Source organism: Lutra lutra, chromosome 5 (genome assembly GCF_902655055.1).
Source record: "Lutra lutra chromosome 5, mLutLut1.2, whole genome shotgun sequence".
Taxonomy (NCBI): Eukaryota; Metazoa; Chordata; class Mammalia; order Carnivora; family Mustelidae; genus Lutra; species Lutra lutra.
In genome coordinates this window covers 41,099,012-41,118,054 of record NC_062282.1, presented here as the reverse complement: position 1 = coordinate 41,118,054, position 19,043 = coordinate 41,099,012, and the positions used below count along the sequence as shown (strand labels likewise).

Sequence of the window (19,043 nt, the reverse complement as noted above, 5' to 3'; positions counted from 1 at the left end):
ACTGATTTCTGTACGTTGACTTTGTATCCTGCCACGTTACTGAACTGCTGTATGAGTTCTAGTAGTTTGGGGGTGGAGTCTTTTGGGTTTTCCATATAAAGAATCATGTCATCTGCGAAGAGAGAGAGTTTGACTTCTTCATTGCCAATTTGGATACCTTTTATTTCTCTTTGTTGTCTGATTGCTATTGCTAGGACTTCTAAAACTATGTTGAACAAGAGTGGTGAGAGTGGGCATCCTTGTCGTGTTCCTGATCTCAACGGGAAGGCTGCAAGCTTTTTCCCATTGAGGATGATATTTGCTGTGGGTCTTTCATAGATAGATTTGATGAAGTTCAGGAATGTTCCCTCTATCCCTATACTTTGAAGCGTTTTAATCAGAAACGGATGCTGGATTTTGTCAAATGCTTTTTCTGCATCAATTGAGATAGATCCACCTTTCCATTCTTTCACATATATATCCAAAAATGGATTGCTGGGTCATATGGTAATTTTATTTTTAATTTTTCCATATCAGTAGCACCATTTCACATTCTCACCAGCAGTGCACAAGAATTCCAGTTTCTCCACATCTTTGCTCTCTTCTGTCTTTGTGGGGAAATATTTGTAACCCACTTAGAACAGTGCCTAGCATGCGTAAAAAAACTCCACAAAGGGGCGCCTGGGTGGCTCAGTGGGTTAAGCCGCTGCCTTCGGCTCGGGTCATGATCTCACGGTCCTGGGATCGAGCCCCGCATCGGGCTCTCTGCTCAGCGGGGAGCCTGCTTCCTCCTCTCTCTCTGCCTGCCTCTCTGCCTGCTTGTGATCTCTCTCTGTCAAATAAATAAATAAAATCTTTAAAAAAAAAAAACAAAAACAAAAACAAAAAAACCTCCACAAAGCTTAGCTGTTATTATGTCACTCTCCAAAGGCCTCTTTTCTTTCCTTCTTCTCAGCTATAGTTGAAGATGCAAGGGCTGAACTCTTAGCATGTGTTATTTCTGAAGTTCATTTTCAAAGCATTTTAAACTTTACCAAGTTGCATAAGGAAATCCTAAGAAAGGATATTATACATAGGTATATACATAGAGAATTGCAGTTTCAAAACCAAACACAAGGTGATAAATTAGGGAAAAAAAGAACACCAAAATAAACAACAAATTGAAAAAAAAAAAAAAAGAGAGAGAAAGAGAGAGAGAGAGAATGAAGGAAAATAGGAAGAGAAAGAGAAACAGAGAGAGGAATCTACATGGGAGGCTTTTGTAAGCCTGAGCTCTGTAGTGAAGAATCAAGCAACAAGGTCTTTGCTTTTTATTTTTATTTTTGGACCAAACTGCACCAGATCAAAGTTATGTCATAGGAAAGTGAAAAGATTGAGGATGAAACTTAAGAAACTAACAAGCTTTTTTTTTTTTTTTTTTTTTTTTTTTTTACAATTACTCGTATTGTGTGTTCCCTGTCACTACATCTAGGCCAGATCTTTTTGCCTGATCTCTAGAGATACGAGAGCAAAGAAGTTTCTCTTTAGAAAATCGTTTGAAATGTCAAGAACAATTTATGATTAGTTGACATTTATTAAGAAGATTTCATGGAAACCGGGAATATATTAGACACTAGGGCTGCAGAGATGACCAAGAACCAGTCTCTGTTCCTAGGCAGGCTGGGAGACACGTACAAAGAACATTTCAGGGGAATAGCAGGATACTCAGCAACACAGCAGGCACCTAGTGAGACCAAGCTGTTAGCAACTACACTTGAATAACTGTGAGCAGCCTCTTTAACTCAGTTTTCGTTCCCCTATGGGCTTCTGTGACCTTCTTAATTGTGTCTCTTTCTCTTTAATCATCCTGGCTCTAGTCTCTTCCCTGCAAAGTCTCACTTTCATTGTGTTTGTTTTGGTTTTGCATTCTTTTATTCACAGTGTCATTCTACCAGTCATTTCAATACATCATCACATTTAATCCAATGAATTGTGATCCCATTTTATAAATAATGCGACTCAGGTTCAGAGAGGTTAAGTTTTTTGCTAAAGTTCGCACAGCTGGTAAATTGCAGAGAATCATTATGAAATCTGAGTGATACAACTTCAAAACCCATATTCCTTATTACTAAATGGTACACTCTTGTAATTTTTCCTCCAAATGAAAATCTGATTAATCTTCCTAAAGCATACTGTGGATTGTGTCAACGGCTTCTTTGTGATTGAATTTTTAACCTTCATGTATACATTTGTAACTTGTTAATCAGATGTCCAAGGCCCAATACACATTGGTTGTGGCCTACCATTTCAGTCGTGTTTCCCTTCACAAACCGTATTCCAGCTGCACACAGGATTCACTGTTTCTCCCCTTGCATACCCTGTGATTCTACCCCTCATGTTAGCCGAATGAACAAGTTACCTCCCTCTAAGCAGAAGGTGAATCAATGTCATTCAGCTATTACAAGGAAAGAAATGGAAGGTGGGCCCCTAGGTGAACCCAATACTGCAACAGAAACTGATGGTCCTTAAAATCCAAAGATAACAAGGAGATAACAGTCATAATTTTTAAAAGCTGATTACATTTTGGGCCTCATGTGGCTCATTCATTCATTCAATATATATTTCCCAAGTGCTTGCTCTGGGGCCAGACATTGGACTAGGTGCAAGGAAGTAATTATGATGGCAGACCTTCAGTTTGCTAAAGGAAGACAGATAAATAAGCAGAGAGGTGAACTGGTTTCTCAAAATTGAACAGATGTGGGGGATGGGCACACAGTTAAGTTTTGTTGAAGGAAGGAATTCATAAATAAATGGATAAATCTAATACACTCAATTTTTCCTTTTAAATGCTTCAATTGCTTCATAAACGAAACCTTCCCAAATAAATATTATAATTCTATTTAATTAAACATATAAATATGACAAATGACAACTTCTTGAAATGCCAATAATAGTTTTAATAAAATTATTATTCTTTCAGCTTAAAATTCTAAGTTTAAATCAATACTCAATTAAAAACTCTGAATTAGATAAGATTCATCCATTATATTCTTTAATATGCTATATTTTCTTAAAATACGACAAGTATTTTAAATGACATTTATAGATTGTTTCTGAACACCTGATAGTAATATAGATATAATTCAATCTTCATTTCTATATTTACATTTAATCTTTTGGGGATTATAAGACACTTAATAATGTAAAAAAAAATTCTCTTTCCTGAATCTGGGGATTTTAGTTGCATATTAATTGGAGGGGTGTTGGACTGGGTTCTAGTATTCCCTTCTTCCCACCCTCACTCCTTTTCCTTTTGGCTCATGAGCTTAAGGACACTTGACTGGGGAGATAGCAGCCATTATCTCCTCATGTAGACAGAGTCTGTATGGATGATGATGAAACCAGCACTTAAAAGACTAGCAGAGGGCATAGATGGACTCCTGGTATCATTTAAGTGGCTGAGCTTTACTTAAGACCCACTCTGAATCCTCCTAATTGCATGAACCTACACGTTTATTATTTAGCCTAAGCTAAGTTGCAGTTGGATTTTCATCACTCTTTTTTTTAAAAGATTTATTTAAGAGAGAGGAGGGAGGGACAAAGGGAGAGGGAGAGAGAAAATCTCAAGCAGACTCCATACTGAATGTGGAGCCCAACGAGGGGGGCTCAATCTTACAACCCCGAGATCATGACTTGAACCAAAACCAAGAGTTGGATGCTTAACCAACTGAGCCACCCAGGTGCCCTGGATTTTTATCACTCTTAACCAAAAGAATCCTGATATATCTCCTATGATTGCTAGCCATTATCCTCCCTTATTTTCTCAAACCTTCACAAAACATTTGTTTCCCCAAATAGCCTTGAAAATGCTTGAGGAATGAAGGAAGATGGGGAAGGTCTCACTTGCACCAAAGTGGTAGGGAGTGAGGCATCAGTATCAGGTGAAATGGAAGCTGATGGGGAACTCTGCAAATTTAGAGATACAGAGCAAGAAGAACAGAAATTCCCTGGGGTCCTCTTACCAGACTTCCCATCGTTTGTGAAATGGGAAGTCAATTTTGTATGAGTATGAAAGCATGTTTTCCAGAAGGTTTAGATCTCTAGGTGACATTTCCTTGCTTTCTACCAAGATTAAATAGAGTGTTAATCATGATACAAAAGGGCTAAATAGTTAATTGTAGTAAAGGGGAAAAAAAAAAAAGGCAAGGAATTCTTGGGAGGGAAGAAAGCATCCAGAGAGGATAATGTCGATGCATCTGTTGTTTTTGCTTGACTTTCATTCATTTATCCTGGCAATAGTGCCTCAATATTCCTTTCAGGAATGGTTCTTTATCCTCTTCTAGTCCATATAGAGGGGCTCCATCACCCCTGGCTCCTGCAGTGTCTTATAATTCAGTCCATTCCAATGAGAGTTACGCATGCCTGTAGCCATAGCTTCCAGACTGAGCCAGGAATTTTATTCCAACTAGTCTAATAAGCCTCAAATCTTTTTTTTTTTTTGAAGCTTTGATCTTATATTTTTAAAGATTTTTTTTTTATTAACATGTATTATTTGTTTCAGGGGTACAGGTCTGTGATTCATCAGTCTTACCAATTTCATAGTACTTACCATAGCACATACCCTCCCCAATGTCCATCCCCCAGCCATTCTCCCCACCCGCTTCCCCTCCAGCAACCCTGTTTGTTTCCTGAGATTAAGAGTCTCTTATGGTTTGTTTCCCTCTCTGGTTTCATCTTTTTTCATTACCCCCCTTCCCCAATAATCCTCTGTCTTATTTCTGAAGTTTCTCATATCAGTGAGATCATATGATACTTGTATTTCTCTGATTATCGTATTTCACTTAGCATAATACCCTCTAGTTCTATCCATGTCCTTGCAAATGGCACAATTTTGGCTTTTTTGATGGCTGCATAATATTCCTACACACACACACACACACACACACACACACACACACCACATCTTCTTTATCCATTCATCTGTTGATGGACATCTAGGCTCTTTCCATAGTTTGGCTATTGTGGGTATTGCTGCTATAAACATTGGGGTGCACATGCCCCTTCAGATCACTACATTTGTATCTTTAGAGTAAATACCCAGTAGTGCAATTGCTGGGTTGTAAGGTAGCTCTGTTTTCAACTTTTTGAGGAACCTCCATACTGTTTTCCAGAATGGCTGCACCAGCTTGCATTCCCACCAACAGTGCAAGAGGGTTCCCCTTTCTCTGCATCCTTACCAACACCTGTCATTTTCTGACTGGTTAATTTTAGCCTTTCTGACTGGTGCGAGGTGGTATCTCACTGTGGTTTCGATTTCCCTGATGCCGAGTGATGTTGAGCACTTTTTCATGTGTCTGTTGTCCTTTTGGATGTTTTCTTCAGATAAATGTCTGTTCATGTCTTCTTCCCATTTCTTGATTGGATTATTTGTTCTTTGGGTGTTGACTTTGATAAGTTCTTTATAGATTTTGGATACTAGCCTTTTATCTAATAGGTCATTTCAAATATCTTCTCCCATTCTGTTGGTTGTCTTTTGGTTTTGTTGACTGTTTCCTTTGCTTTTTGTTTTTTGTTTTTGTTTTTGTTTTTGTTTGTTTTTTTTTTTTTTTTGGCAGACACGTCTTTCATTCAGGAAATACATCTTTCCTCCTGGTTCACACCCAGCAGATGGAGGAGTGCAGCTTCCAGCCTCCCTCAGAGCATCCCCTGTGGGCGGTCAACCCTGCAGGCTGGCGCTTCCCCGCAGCGGGTCCCGGGGCCAACTTTCTGCAGCCACGCAGCTCTACCTACTCGAATCCTGTTTTAGAAATCAGCTCTTCTGGGGCGCCTGGGTGGCTCAGTGGGTTAAAGCCTCCGCCTTCAGCTCAGGTCATGATCCCAGGGTCCTGGGATCGAGCCCCGCATCGAGCTCTCTGCTCAGTGGGGAGCCTGCTTCCCCCCCTCTCTGTCTGCCTTTCTGCCTACTTGTGATCTGTCAAATAAATAAATTAAAAAAAAAAAAAGAAATTGGCTCTTCCATGCTAAGATTTACAATAAAAATAAAATAATTTGCTCTGTAAACTATAGTAGAATGTTTCAAGTGTCTTAAAAACGATCTTCTATACAACAGAAAAGGGCTTCTGTGTTTTTTATCTTGATGAAGTCCCAATAGTTCATTTTTGCCCTTGCTTCCCTTGCCTTTGGCAATGTTTCTAGGAAGAAGTTGTTGCAGCTGAAATCAAAGAGGTTGGTGCATGTATACTCCTAAGGATTTTGATGGATTCCTGCCTTACCTTGAGGTCTTTCATCCATTTTGAGTCTATTTTTGTGTGTGGTGTAAGGAAATGGTCCAGTTTCATTCTTCTGCATGTGGCTGTCCAATTTTCCCAACACCAGTTGTTGAAGAGACTGTCTTTTTTTCATTGGACATTCTTTCCTGCTTTGTCGAAGATTAATAATTAACCATAGAGTCGAGGGTCCATTTCTGGGCTCTCTATTCTGTGTCTGTTTTTGTGCCAGTACCATACTGTCTTGATGATTATAACTTTGTAATAGAGCTTGAAGTATGGAAAGGCTAAACTTTTTATTAGAAATTTCAGGAAAGGAAATCTGTCTTCTACTGAAGCTGTTAAGTCTAGAATCACCTAGATCTGCCTAGATCTGGGGTGGGGTGGTTGATGTCTGTCTGAAAATGAAGACATCAAAGAAAGCATAGATAGATCCCAAAAATGGAGAGAAAAATTTCTGGCAACTTTTTCTGAAACTCTCATCTAACCATGCCTGAGTCAGAGCTTCCTCTTGATTTTTCAGATGCATACACACACACACACACACACACACACAAACACACACAATTTTTTTTTTTCAATTTCAGTCTCTTTGATTTGGATTTTCTTTTTGCTGTTACTCTGACAAAGTCTGTTATGTTACATGTGGTTTCCCCACTAGAGGGTGTAGCTCCCTCACTGTGCTAGGAGGAAGACTTTTTTTTTTTTTTCCCTTTTCTTTTTTTTCCCTCCCAGAGAGGGAATACTAGCATGCTGGCATTTACTGTCAGACACACTTTTTGGGAATGGTGCAGGGTCCCAACCACAGACCTTACCTCCCTCATGGGGTCCTTGGCTTAGAAGGACTAGGACAGCAGTCAGATAATCAGTCATGGCTACAGGCATAGGAAATGGGATAAGACTAAGGTACCAGATGAAGACTTCATCTTGAGAACCATGAAGCTTCCTTGGTCTTAAAAAGGAGACTGGTTTTTGTCTTCCATGGCAAATCTGATTGGCAAGGCATGCCTAGATTGTTATGTTGAGAAAGATTTTGAGGCCACACAGAGCTCAGTGGAGTGTACCATCATTGATTACTGATACCCAGTGTGGGCACAGGGAGAGGCAGGGTTGGAGATGATACTTTTCATCTGTGGGTGAGATGTTTCTCAATAGGAGTACTATTGGCATTTTGGAAGGGTTGTTTCTTCACAGTGTAGGACTCTTCATTATACTCTTCTAAGGCATTATAAAGCCTTAGTCCACGGAATGCCAGTAGTACCACTCCAGTCTTTGTGACAAGCAAAAGTCACAGACACATATTTTAATGGCTCTTATGAGAATAGTACTACTCAACATAAAGCTCATTAGGTTTGATCAAGAGTGGACAGACTTGGATTTACCTGAGAAATGAACTCAAGCTTCTTAAATTCTTTAAGGCAAAGGGGGAATAAATGAGTTTTTTTGTTTTGTTTTGTTTTAGATCCTGAGATCACAAGAACTTGGATTACCTGAGAAATGAACTCGAGCTTCTTAAATTCTTTAAGGCAAAGGGGGAATGAATGAGTTTCTTTTGCTTTGTTTTTAGATCCTGAGATCAGATGGACTTGGATTTACCTGAGAAATGAACTAGAACTTCTTAAATTCTTTAAGGCTAATGGGGAATAAATGAGTTCCTTTGTTTTGTTTTGTTTTGTTTTAGATCCTGAGATCAGACTGAGCTTGCCATCATTAGGGGATGGTGATTGAGAATGGGGATGGAAAGGAAGGGTTTCCAGACAAGGGAAGAAGATGCTTATGGAGACAGGGAGTCAAGTAGAACCTGACAGGAGGTCATTCACGTGTCATTCCGGGTGGAGGGAAGCGGAGGGAGAGCCTGAGCTGTGGGGAAGAAGTATTCTTGAGAGGTCAGTGTTATTTGGGGTATCCTAATCCCACCTGAAGGTTCCAGAGAGACCTAAATGTGTCTCTTTTGGTCAGTGTTATCTTTATATGACTGTTCTCAGAGAGTTGCCCTCCACTCTGTACTTCTGAATCCATTGAATAATATCCGTCACTTTTAATTATTTTTGGAACAAGATATATGAGTCAATGAATGAAAAAATAAATGAATAAAATATTCCTTATCCCTTGAAAGTTCAAATACCACCTATTTTCATATTCTTCTTGCCCCTCTCAATGCCTTGAAAGAGAAGTGAGAAAAGAGGGTTTTGAGCAACAGGCATGATATTGTTGCCACTTTCAAGTTTTGTATTTGTTGATGTCCTTCAGCTGAAGAATACCAGGAACATTTGAGTTGAACAAGTTGGGTTTATAATTTGTTGTGGAGACAGAGAATGCACATGGGAAGTCATAGGGCAGCTCAGTAAAAGGGTATTAGGAAACATTTACTGTAGGATTTGGGATTGTTAAACTAATTGGGGGAAAATTTAAGGAAGACTGGCTTTGCTGTAGATTGCATGCCCTCAAGAGTGGAGCAGTTCTGAGCTTTGAGATCTCTGAAAGTCTTATTTAGAAAGAAGGAAGAATAGCCAAAGGCTAAAGCTGTAATTGGTGGAGACGCCTAGTTAGGGGATGTTTGGCATTTTGTAGGTTACATAATGTTCAAGTTTAGCCTTTGTTCAGGTGTGATTATGGAGTAGTACTGTCTTTGTCTTGATTCAGCATGGCTTTGCTGGGTGTTAATGTTCCATGAAATTGTTTAAGTTACACAGGACATAGAGGCCTAGCTGCCGCGGGAGGCTAACCTGCAACAGTGCCAAGATTGGCTCCTAGAAGTCATGTGGTTTTTTTCTTCCCCACATATTTTTAAATAGTCATTCATTTTCTTGTTTGCTCGCTGGATTGTAAACTGCACAAGGACATAGACCTGTTTTGATTACCATTGAGGTCCCAGAATTTAACCAAATCGCAGTCTTTTGAGTACTTAAAGAATATTGACTGAATAAATGAATAAATTGTCCAATTAGCCTATCAGACTATGAGTTGCTCAAAGTCAGGGTTCACTTTCTATTCAGCTCTGTATTTCTAGAAACACAATTCTGGCGCACCTAATTAAACATATCTTGAGTTAAAAAGGAGATTTCCATTAGGATAAGATTTATTAATTTTTTGAAAATAAAGTAATACCGCAAATTCCACTTTTTGAAGGAAAAACGATGCTTAATTCAGATGGGTTCACTCCTGACAAAGGAAAATCATGTCACATCCCAGACTTTTTCGGTCTTTCTGCATTTTCCATTGTACTGAATACGAAGAGTGAGTTTCAAAGCTCTAAGAGAAATTGATATAAATATTTAGAGACCATTTATATGCAACATAACCCTTCTAACCTAGCTGTACTCTAGTAAGGATTTTAAGGGAAGGGAGGCCTTGATTCATAAACCCCTGACTTACAGATAATCCATAGCTACACAGATAGGCTATCCCCTCACTCTTCCTTCACCCTGGGGAATCCTCTACTTTGTAATCATGGTGAAAAATTATTAGAGCTTTTAGCAAATGTGTGAACTTGTATGTTAAGAAGTACAGGGAGGGACAAACGGTGGTTCGCTGAAGTACTCTCGGGAAGTTTTTTCACTTTTCTGAACCAGGATTGCCTTATTTGTAAAATGGCCATTCCTGTGGGTACCTACTAAGAAAGCTCTTTGAGGCTCACTGTGAGAGTACTCTATGAACTGCAGGCAGGAAGGATTTTTATTGTTGGGGGCAAAGGACATAGAGGTCAAGAGCAAGATAAAGACAGCAATGTGAAAAACATAAATGAAGATATTTGCCCCTTTTGGCCAAATATAGTAACAGCAAGCCAATGATTACATTTTGTTCTAAATTATAGTTAGTGGGCTTTTGCTATTGCATTTTTCATGAAAAAGTGGTCCATTTTTTTCATGGATTGATTTATTTTAGAGAGGATGGGCAGAGGGAGAGGAGGAGAAAATCTCCAGCAGACTCCCCGTTGAGTGCAGAGCCACAGGTGGGGCTCCATCTCACGACTCAGACTGTGACCTTAGCAGAAATCAAGAGTCAGATGCTTTACCAATGAAGTCACCCAGCCCCTCCCCCCGAAAAAACGGTCCATTTTTTTAAAAAAAGTTAAACTAGCCACATAGGAGCTACTGGGCAATGATAAAAATGTTCATCTTCTACAAATACTTCCTATGTGACATTGGACAATAATTAACTTTGGAGTCTGTTCTTTTTATATGTAAAAAAGGGAATAATTATATTCCTGCCTACAGAGCAGTATTAGTGTGGGTCTCACAGGTGCCTTGTTTGGGAAAGTGCTTTCTAAGCTGCAGCAGTCTTTATGATCATGTATTATTTATGATAGTAGTATATTTTTTCCCTTTTCCTGCACCTAGCACAGTGTCATGAACTTACAAGGTACTTATTAAATATTCATGAGACAAATTGATAAATATGAGAAATTATTCTGAAAAATCCTAAAGCTCTAGCCAAATATAAGATCCTAATCATGAGATAAGATATTGCAAAGTTTAACTTGAAGGCTCTGGATGTCAGATTTCTAGACTCATCTCTTGGTTTTTACCCTTGTGAACTATGAGATCTTGGATATGTCCCTAAATTACTCTAAGCCTCAGTTTCATTATAAAATGGGAGTGAATACCAATACCTCCTTCACAGGATAATTTTGAATATTGAATGAGATAATTGCTATGTAGTAGCATATACAGTGCCTAGCTTGAAATAAGCACAGAAGTTACATCCATTTATTTATAAGTTTTCAAAATCCCCATCCTGTATTCTCTTTAATGTGTTTTATATTTCCATGTATATAAAATGAATATATTTTTCAAAAGTCTGATCATACCATATATATAATTTTATATCCTCATATTTTCCCTTGTTTAAACTTAACATCGTCTTGTGCTTATCTTTAGAAAACTAAATATGTAATGTCTAGTAAAATTTCTTTTTATTATATATGGCTTAAAAAGGATGAGCCCTGAAGCAAAATGTTCACCCAGAAGTCTTTGGTTTGCCTAAGCCAATCAACCTTCCAACTGCCCCAGGCTGCATAAGTAAAAAAGTACTGGCAGAACCTGAGCCATAACCAGAAGGATGGAGGGAGATACATATGCAGAGAGCGTAAAGTCGTGCTTGGTCCCCTCATCTTATCATGAATGCATCCTGGCCCCAGATTTGGAATACATCGAAAATCTGAGAAGAAAGAAACTGCAAGTTAAAGGAGATAAATGTGACAGCTGGGGACTCAGAAAATTCTTATGTGTGAATTGTCTGAAATGGCCAAGCATGAGAAACAGAATGGATTTCTCAACTGGACCGAGACAAAGAGAAGATTGGCAGTAGGGCATAGGTGTACTAAACATCAGGGAGATGAACATGGACAAGGATATTTAAGTGGCAGTGCCACAATAGGAAAAGGGAGCAGGTTTTATCTAAGAAAATTGTATTTCCCTCCACTGCTACTAATGTCTTTGAACTCGTCCAAGAACAATTTGGAAAATGAAAACCTTAGAAAATACTAAATTTCTAGCAAAGTCAGAGGGCATCGGAGCACTGATATTTGTAGAATTACCATAAACAGTGACACAGTTGTTTTCTGTGACTGTTTCCCAAGAAGTACTGACTGCAGTTGTACTACAAATTATTGAAACCCATCATCTATTATTAGAATATTTAACTTTTTCCTAGTTTGGTACTCTTAAAACCATTATGCTGAACGGATCTGTGCATTATTCTTTGACAACACCTTTAAAACTTTCTAAGGATAGCACCCAGCATAAGCCAGAACAACTTAAAAAGGAACAAAGTTGAAGAATCTACCCTTCCTAATTTCAAACCTTATGGCAAACTTCAGTAATCAAGACAGTGTGATATTGGCATAAGGATGGATATACAGACCAGTGGAATAGAATTTAAGGCTGCAGAAATAAACCCTTGTATTTATGGACAATTGATTTTCAACAAGGACATTAAGATAATTCAGTGGGGGGAAAGAACAGTCTTTAGTGAACGGTACTATGACAATTGGATATCCGTATTCAAAACAATGAAGTTGGATGTCCTGCCCCATACCATATACAAAAATTAACTCAAAATGGATCAAAGACCTAAGTATAAGAACTAATAATGATAAACCTCTTAGAAGAAAACAAAGGAGTAAATCTCTGTGACCTTTGGTTAAGCACCAGTTTCTTAGATTTGACAGCTTAAGCATAAGCACCAATAGATAAATTAAACATCACCAAAATTAAAATCTCTTGTACTTCATAGGACATCATTAATAAAGTAAAAAGACAACCCACAGAATGGGAGAAAATATTGCAAATAAATATAAAGAACTTGTATCCAGAATATATAAAGAACTCCTGTGACTCAACAGTAAAAAGGCAAATAATATTATTAAAAGGTGAGCAAAGGATTTGAATAGACAGTTATTCAAAGAAGATAAGACAAATGGCTGATTAGTCCATGAGAAGATATTAAACATCATTTGTCATTAGAGAAATGCAACTCATAGTCACAAGATACCACTTCACACCCATTAGGATGGTTGTCCTAAAAAAGATGAACAATATCAACCAGTAAGTGTTGATGAGGATGTAGAGAAAGTGGAACCTTCATATATTGCTTATGGGATTGTAAAATGTTGCCGCTGCCTTGAAAAACAGTTTGACAATCCCTCAAATAGTAAACATAGAGTTATTTTTTAACTTGGAAATTCCACTCCTAGGTATTTACCCAAGAGAAATGAAAAGGTTCACCCAAATTGTACATGAATGTTCATAGCAGCATAACTCGTGATAGCCAAAAAGTGCAAACAACCCAATGCTCATTAATGGACAAATGGATAAAAGCAATGTGGTATAGCCATGCAATGGACTATTTATTACTCCACCATAAAAAGGCATGAACGGATACATTCTACAAGATGGATGTACTTTGATAACCTTATGCTGAATGAAAGAAGTCAGAAACAAAAAACCACATATTGTATGATTCCATTCATACTAATTGTTCAGAATAAGCAAATCCACACAGACAGAAAGTAGATTAGTGGTTTGCCAGGTCCTGGTGGGATGGTAGAAAGAATACATGTTTCTTTTTGATGAAATTTATTCTGAAATTAGATAGTGTTGATGGTCACTCTACACTCTAAATACACTACCGACCAGTGAATTGTATACTCTAAAAGAGTAAATTGATTTTTCACTCTGCTTTTAAATTAACACCCTAAGGATAAATTCTTAGCAACGAGAAGTTCTTTTTCATTTCCCTGAAATGGGATCCTAGGGAAGAGCTAAAAATAAATTTGGAGAAGGGGTAGTCTGTACAGTTTCTTTCCTCAAAAAAACTTAGTGTATGCCATGAGATTATTCATGACCACTACATTGGAAGCCTATGAGATGAGGTCTTGAGATTGTCTGGAAGATATTGTTGAGGATGACTATGGTATAGATCATATGTCTGAGTGAAAGAAAGAGTTGGTAAATATGGAAGGAGAACTAGGGCCTAGATAGGAAAGCCTGTTGATGGGAAGGTGACCAGTTATTTTGGTTTGTCTGAGACTGTTCTGTTATAGCACTCAGTCTCACATCCCAGGAAAACCTTCAGCCTCAGGCACACCTAGATGGTAAGTTGTCTAGTTGGAAGCAAGCCAGACAAGGACACTAATGGCTAGTAGTTACTGAGGGCCTACCATGACACAGGCATTATGCTAAGGGCCCCTTCTGCAGTTTCTTTTTCAGTTCTCACAGTCAGCTTCTCAGGTAATTACTGAGATTAAGTTATCTGTTCTAGGTCATATGGTTTAAATAGAAGACCTCAAATTTCAATCCTGGTCTATAGAGTCAGAGCCTTTAGTCTTAACCACCAACTCAACTGAGAGATTGAGCCAATGCAATACTTCTAAAAGTAAAAAAGTGAATTACTTATAAAGGGTGCTTTAAATTTAAAAATGCTTTTTTATGCCCAGGGTCCCATTCATCCCCCTTAAGAATCCATTTGCTCATTTGTTCATTCATTCAACAAGTATTTATGGTGCTTACTTGGCACCAGACACTGTATTAGGTGCTGAGAATGAATCCCAAACCTGCCCTCTGACTTCGTGGAGCTTATTTTTGGTGACCGAACATAAACAGCAAAATAAAATATCTGGCAGTTATGCTAAGGATTATGAAGGAAACAGAAGCACACGGAAACTATCAGAGGTAAATCTATTTTAGGTAGGATGGCCAGGGGAGGCATCTATAAGGGAGATGCATTTAGACTAAAGCTCAGATAATGAGAACAACAAGTCCTATGAAAAGCCGGGGAAAAAATTCTTGTAGGAAAGAGGACAGTTTGCCCGAAGGTCCCGAAGCTGCAAAGAGCTTTGTATGTTTGAAAATACCAGGAAAGAAGAGTCAGTGTTCATAGCGTATTTAGGAAGTAAAGCAGGAAATCTTATCTCAGATGTGTAGATGAGAAGTTGAGGTAGGGAGGTCTTATCAGAGTTCCCAGTTACCGCTCAACCACGGGGCAGGACCCAACCTTCTGACTGAGTGCTGGGACTTGCTGCTTTAGTCTTAGGTTGAAAAGGGTGATTTTTCATACAACTGTGATTTTCAAACATTTTAGGAACAGAAATTTTTTCACATATAATCTCATATTGAAGCCTAATGTTCAAAACATATAGAGGGTGGCTTCTCTCCTGGGGCTGGAGGTGGGGCTCCCAATCCCAGGGGTTTAGTCCCGGGTTCTCCCCACCCAACCCCGTTATGTTCAGTCAGCCAAACTGAAACCCAAGTGACACTTTTAGCTTACAGAATCACATCTTGAAGACCTCACACACATTTTCCAAAATGTGTAGAAGGGTTTTGTTTTTTGGTTTTTGTTTTTAGTTTTAATTCCAGTGTAGTTAACATACAGTGTTATATGGGTTCCAGGTGTACAATATAGTGATTCAGCAGTTCCATAGATTATCAGTCAGCTTCCCATTAGATTCTTAAAAGAAGTTTCTGTTTTGTGTATGGTGTTTTCACTTACATGTTAGCGAAGCAGTACACGCAGGTATTAGAATATGTAACATTATTAGAAGCGCATAACGGGCTGACTCTTATGGAGCATGTATGTTTCTTTTGTATAGACGTCCTTTGATAATAACTGCATGAAACGCCCTAAAACAAAACTTACAGGTCAAACTGTCTATCCTGTAATGATCTCTTAATGGCTTCTAAATATTAGTGCTTGGAAATTTTATTTTGTGCAGACAGGACATAATGATAAAATATGTCTTTCTTCACACTTTATTTTTTTTAAAGATTTTATCTATTTACTTGACAGAGAGATCACAAGCAGGCAGAGAGGCAGGCAGAGAGAGAGGAGGAAGCAGGCTCCCCGCTGAGCAGAGAGCCTGATGCGGGGCTCGATCCCAGGACTCCGAGATCATGCCCAAGCCGAAGGCAGCGGCTTAACCCACTGAGCCACCCAGGCGCCCCTTTTCTTCACACTTTAAACATCAAAACTTCCTTATCTTAAATGCAGCAGCCAGAGCCTTTGGGATTTCCACTTTGAAAGGCAGATGAGGCTATACAGTCCTGAACTTCAGCTGTATAAAATATATCTGTAACTTGTTAGAAGGGAAAGAACATTCTGGGAAGAGACAAAAATGCCTACAACCACTGTCCAAGTGCTTCTGGAATCATTTTAGTTCATCAAAACCCCCATTAACTGGGGTGCCCACATCAAAATACACTGTGTGGTCCCACTCTGGTATTGGCTATCATCCAGTCCTCTGGGGATTAAGAGGCTGGAATAGTGAGCAGAGATTTCCTTAATATCTCCTCATTTTATTTTTCTTCCTTCATAGTCCAAGAGTTGGAGTAAGCTGGATTTAGAGCACTTGAGTGACAGAGTAAATTGTCTATAGGTAGAAGGGGGGCTTGGAGAGTTCCTGAGTACCATGTAATGAGCAGATAAGGAGTGAGTTGCCACAGATTTCTACTTCATTGGCTCAGATCACAGTATATCCACATATCCATAGATCAGGGGACTGCCCTGTCTATGAAACTTAAATGGCCCTTGTTACTTACAGGAGTGCTTGCCAATTTCAGTTACTTGATTCATAATTCCTTCCAAATTCATGGCCATTTTTCTTTAAAAATATTTTTTGTTGAATGGGTTTCTTTTTTTTAAACTTCACTACTCATCCTAGAAATATCCTGAACACGAATATCCATGATTATCTTGGGTTTGTAATTCTATTTTTTCCTAACATGCTTTAAAGAAAAGCTGTGACCACTGAAATAAAAAATATTCATTGTCAAATTAGCTAAAGTCATCACTAATATTATTAGAAGATACTCAAATAACTTTTGGGGAAATACTTTTTATGTCTCTCATCTCCTCTTTTAACGAATAAGACTACAAGATTTGTTTGGGAAGGCTTTACCAAAAAATGGAGTCTTTAGTGGGTTCTTAGAAGACGAAAATGCTTTCTAAAATTGGATATGAGTATGAAAAGAAGGATAATTTGATTAGAGAGAATTATATACACAAAGACAAAATTGAAATAGCATGGAATCCAAAATAGCTTAAACTATCTAGAACTATGGTGAGAAAAGGGAATTCTCCTGTTAGGGAGAAAGAATCTAAGTTGAAGAAGGTATTTTAGGGCTTGCAAAAAGGTTTATCTCCCACCAGTACTAGAAGTCACTGTTCTAGAGAGAAAGATATCTCAATCAGATTTTCATTTTAGAAGCAGAGTTAATACAGGAATTGGTGAGATTTTCCTATGAAGACCTAGGTAGCAATATCTTATAATTTTAAAGCCATGTCATCTCTATTGCAACTACCCAGTTCTGTTGTTGTAGCCTAGCCTAAAAATAGCCAGAGACAGTACATAGAGTAATGAGTATGGCTGTGTTCCAGTAAAACTCTATTTCCAAAAATAGGTGGCCATAGTTTGCCAACCCTTGTATCAGACTCAGTCCAAGAAGACCATTGGGTGGCCATTGCAATATACAGGCAAGAGGTGAGGAGAACTTAATATGCAGGCAATAGCAATGAATTTAGAGGTAGGAAAAAAATAAAAACTAGAAATAAGGAGCTTTCATTGCTGGTGGTATATAAGGGGATAGAGGAATAGTGGAGACAGAGATGAATCCTGGTTTACCCCAGAATCTATTTTGACAGAGATGGGTAGATTGAACTACATGCATTGTCATTGTGTATATCAGAAGTGCTCAAATATTAGCAACTTCATGTGGTTTAATATAGTTCCACCTTATAGAAATACTAGAAGCCTAAGGTTGTAAAAATCATTCTCATGTAAGTAGAAAACTTACCTTGACTAGATGGTGACCAAAAATATCTGAAACAAAAATGTTTAGGGAAAAGGATCAAGTAAAAAATGTAGTATTGAGGTGCGACCAATTAACCCCTTAAGGAATCCCACATCAGTTAATAACCATGAAAATCTTAGAAAAATATGTGGCTCCTTCATGCAGGATTTGCCTAGCCATGCCTGATTCCCCAAACACTTCCCCAAATACACTTAGGGTCCCACTGGAGAATTCAGCCATAACCCATTCTTAGGTTTAATGCTGACTTTAAGCAGAAGAGATTTAAAACCAAGCTTCAGTCTCTGGGACTCAGTAGATCATCCACCACTGGGCTGCTCAGACATTGTGTAGACCCCTTTTAGACAAAGTCTAGTTCTTCATAGTCAGCCTGGCTACCTGCTGGCAAAAATCATAGATACCTGCCTTCTTTTTTGACTATTGCCTGTCTTAACTATCCTCTTTCCAAACTCTATCTGCTTATAAGGAAGTCTCTCCCTCTGTTTGGGATCTCTGTGTCAACACCTGCTTACCTAAATTGTTAAAAGTTCCTATGACTTTCATATTTATATTCTACTTAACAGCCTTGACTTCTTTCAGCTACTGTATCTTAATGTCCTCCCTGCCTCCCCTTCCACTTCACCACTCCGCTGGCAGAGTTAGTTTCATATCATGGATTTCCCTTCCCATTTTGCTGGAGTAAATTAGAAAAAGCTGAGCCCTCTCTTGAGATTTGATAACAGCAGGTTGTGCTCTAATCATAAGCCATGTTAGAAACTAATACTGCTTTGTGTAAAAGGAATTTAAATACACACACACACACACACGCACACACGATATACCAGTGTGTGGGAGTATGGTGGGAAAGTATTAGGAAGAGACGGGAGGAGAGATGAAATTGATTATCAACTCAAAAAACCAAATTATTTGTTAAATAGTGATTATACCTCTCATCGATCATCTTTTAAGATATCTCGCGTCTGAACCCGCTTATGGCAGAGTTTTTAGAATATGGAAAAATGGATTCACCACTGCCATTCATTCTGGTTGAGGTAGTCAATTCATCTCTGAGAGAAACTTCAAAGTTTCAAAAATCCATACATCTAGAAAACAGTTCCTGTTGGCTTATTTCTTCCCTTAGAAGAAAGTCAAATGTTTACTCCCTCCCCCAAGTTCTTTGACAAATCCTTACATGAGAAATAGCTGGTAGCCAAAATAGCCACAAAGAAAGTTTTCATCTTTTCCCAAAAGGAACAATGCCATTCATCCACCAGAGTTCCCTCTGTCAAGAGCTTCCCAGCAGATCCTTGGAGGCTCAACTCTCTTGAACTGAGGGTTCTACTCATTATGAGAACCTGAGACCCCATTATGAAGTCACCTTGCAAATGATTTGTTTACATGTGACACCAAGGACAAAGTCACTGGGTCACCGAAGACCAAGAATACTCTGCAGGCCAAAATATTTCATTTGTAATAGGCTATAGGGCTGTGGTATGATTATGATATGATAATTTAACACTGATTTGTTTGATTG

At 38.5% G+C, this 19,043-nt stretch overlaps 1 protein-coding gene across 4 annotated transcripts; it reads right to left on the bottom strand.

Annotated features, from left to right (window-relative positions):
* Positions 1 to 9,292: 9,292 nt before the first annotated feature.
* On the bottom strand, positions 9,293 to 18,837 carry LOC125099891 (ovomucoid-like). 4 transcript variants are annotated; one of them, XM_047729493.1, is made up of 4 exons: positions 18,702 to 18,837; positions 17,516 to 17,541; positions 15,216 to 15,346; positions 9,293 to 9,476 (listed from the first exon to the last, which is right to left on the bottom strand). In XM_047729493.1, the coding sequence occupies exons 1-4, from the start codon at positions 18,745 to 18,747 to the stop codon at positions 9,401 to 9,403; spliced, it is 279 nt and encodes a 92-aa protein (XP_047585449.1). In that variant the 5' UTR covers positions 18,748 to 18,837; the 3' UTR covers positions 9,293 to 9,400. The 4 variants fall into 4 exon arrangements, 2 of the variants coding, with proteins under 2 accessions (XP_047585449.1, XP_047585450.1); XM_047729494.1 differs by having other exon boundaries at positions 18,457 to 18,795; XR_007127390.1 differs by lacking the exon at positions 15,216 to 15,346 and having other exon boundaries at positions 9,405 to 9,476; positions 18,457 to 18,795.
* Between the last annotated feature and the right edge of the window lie 206 nt (positions 18,838 to 19,043).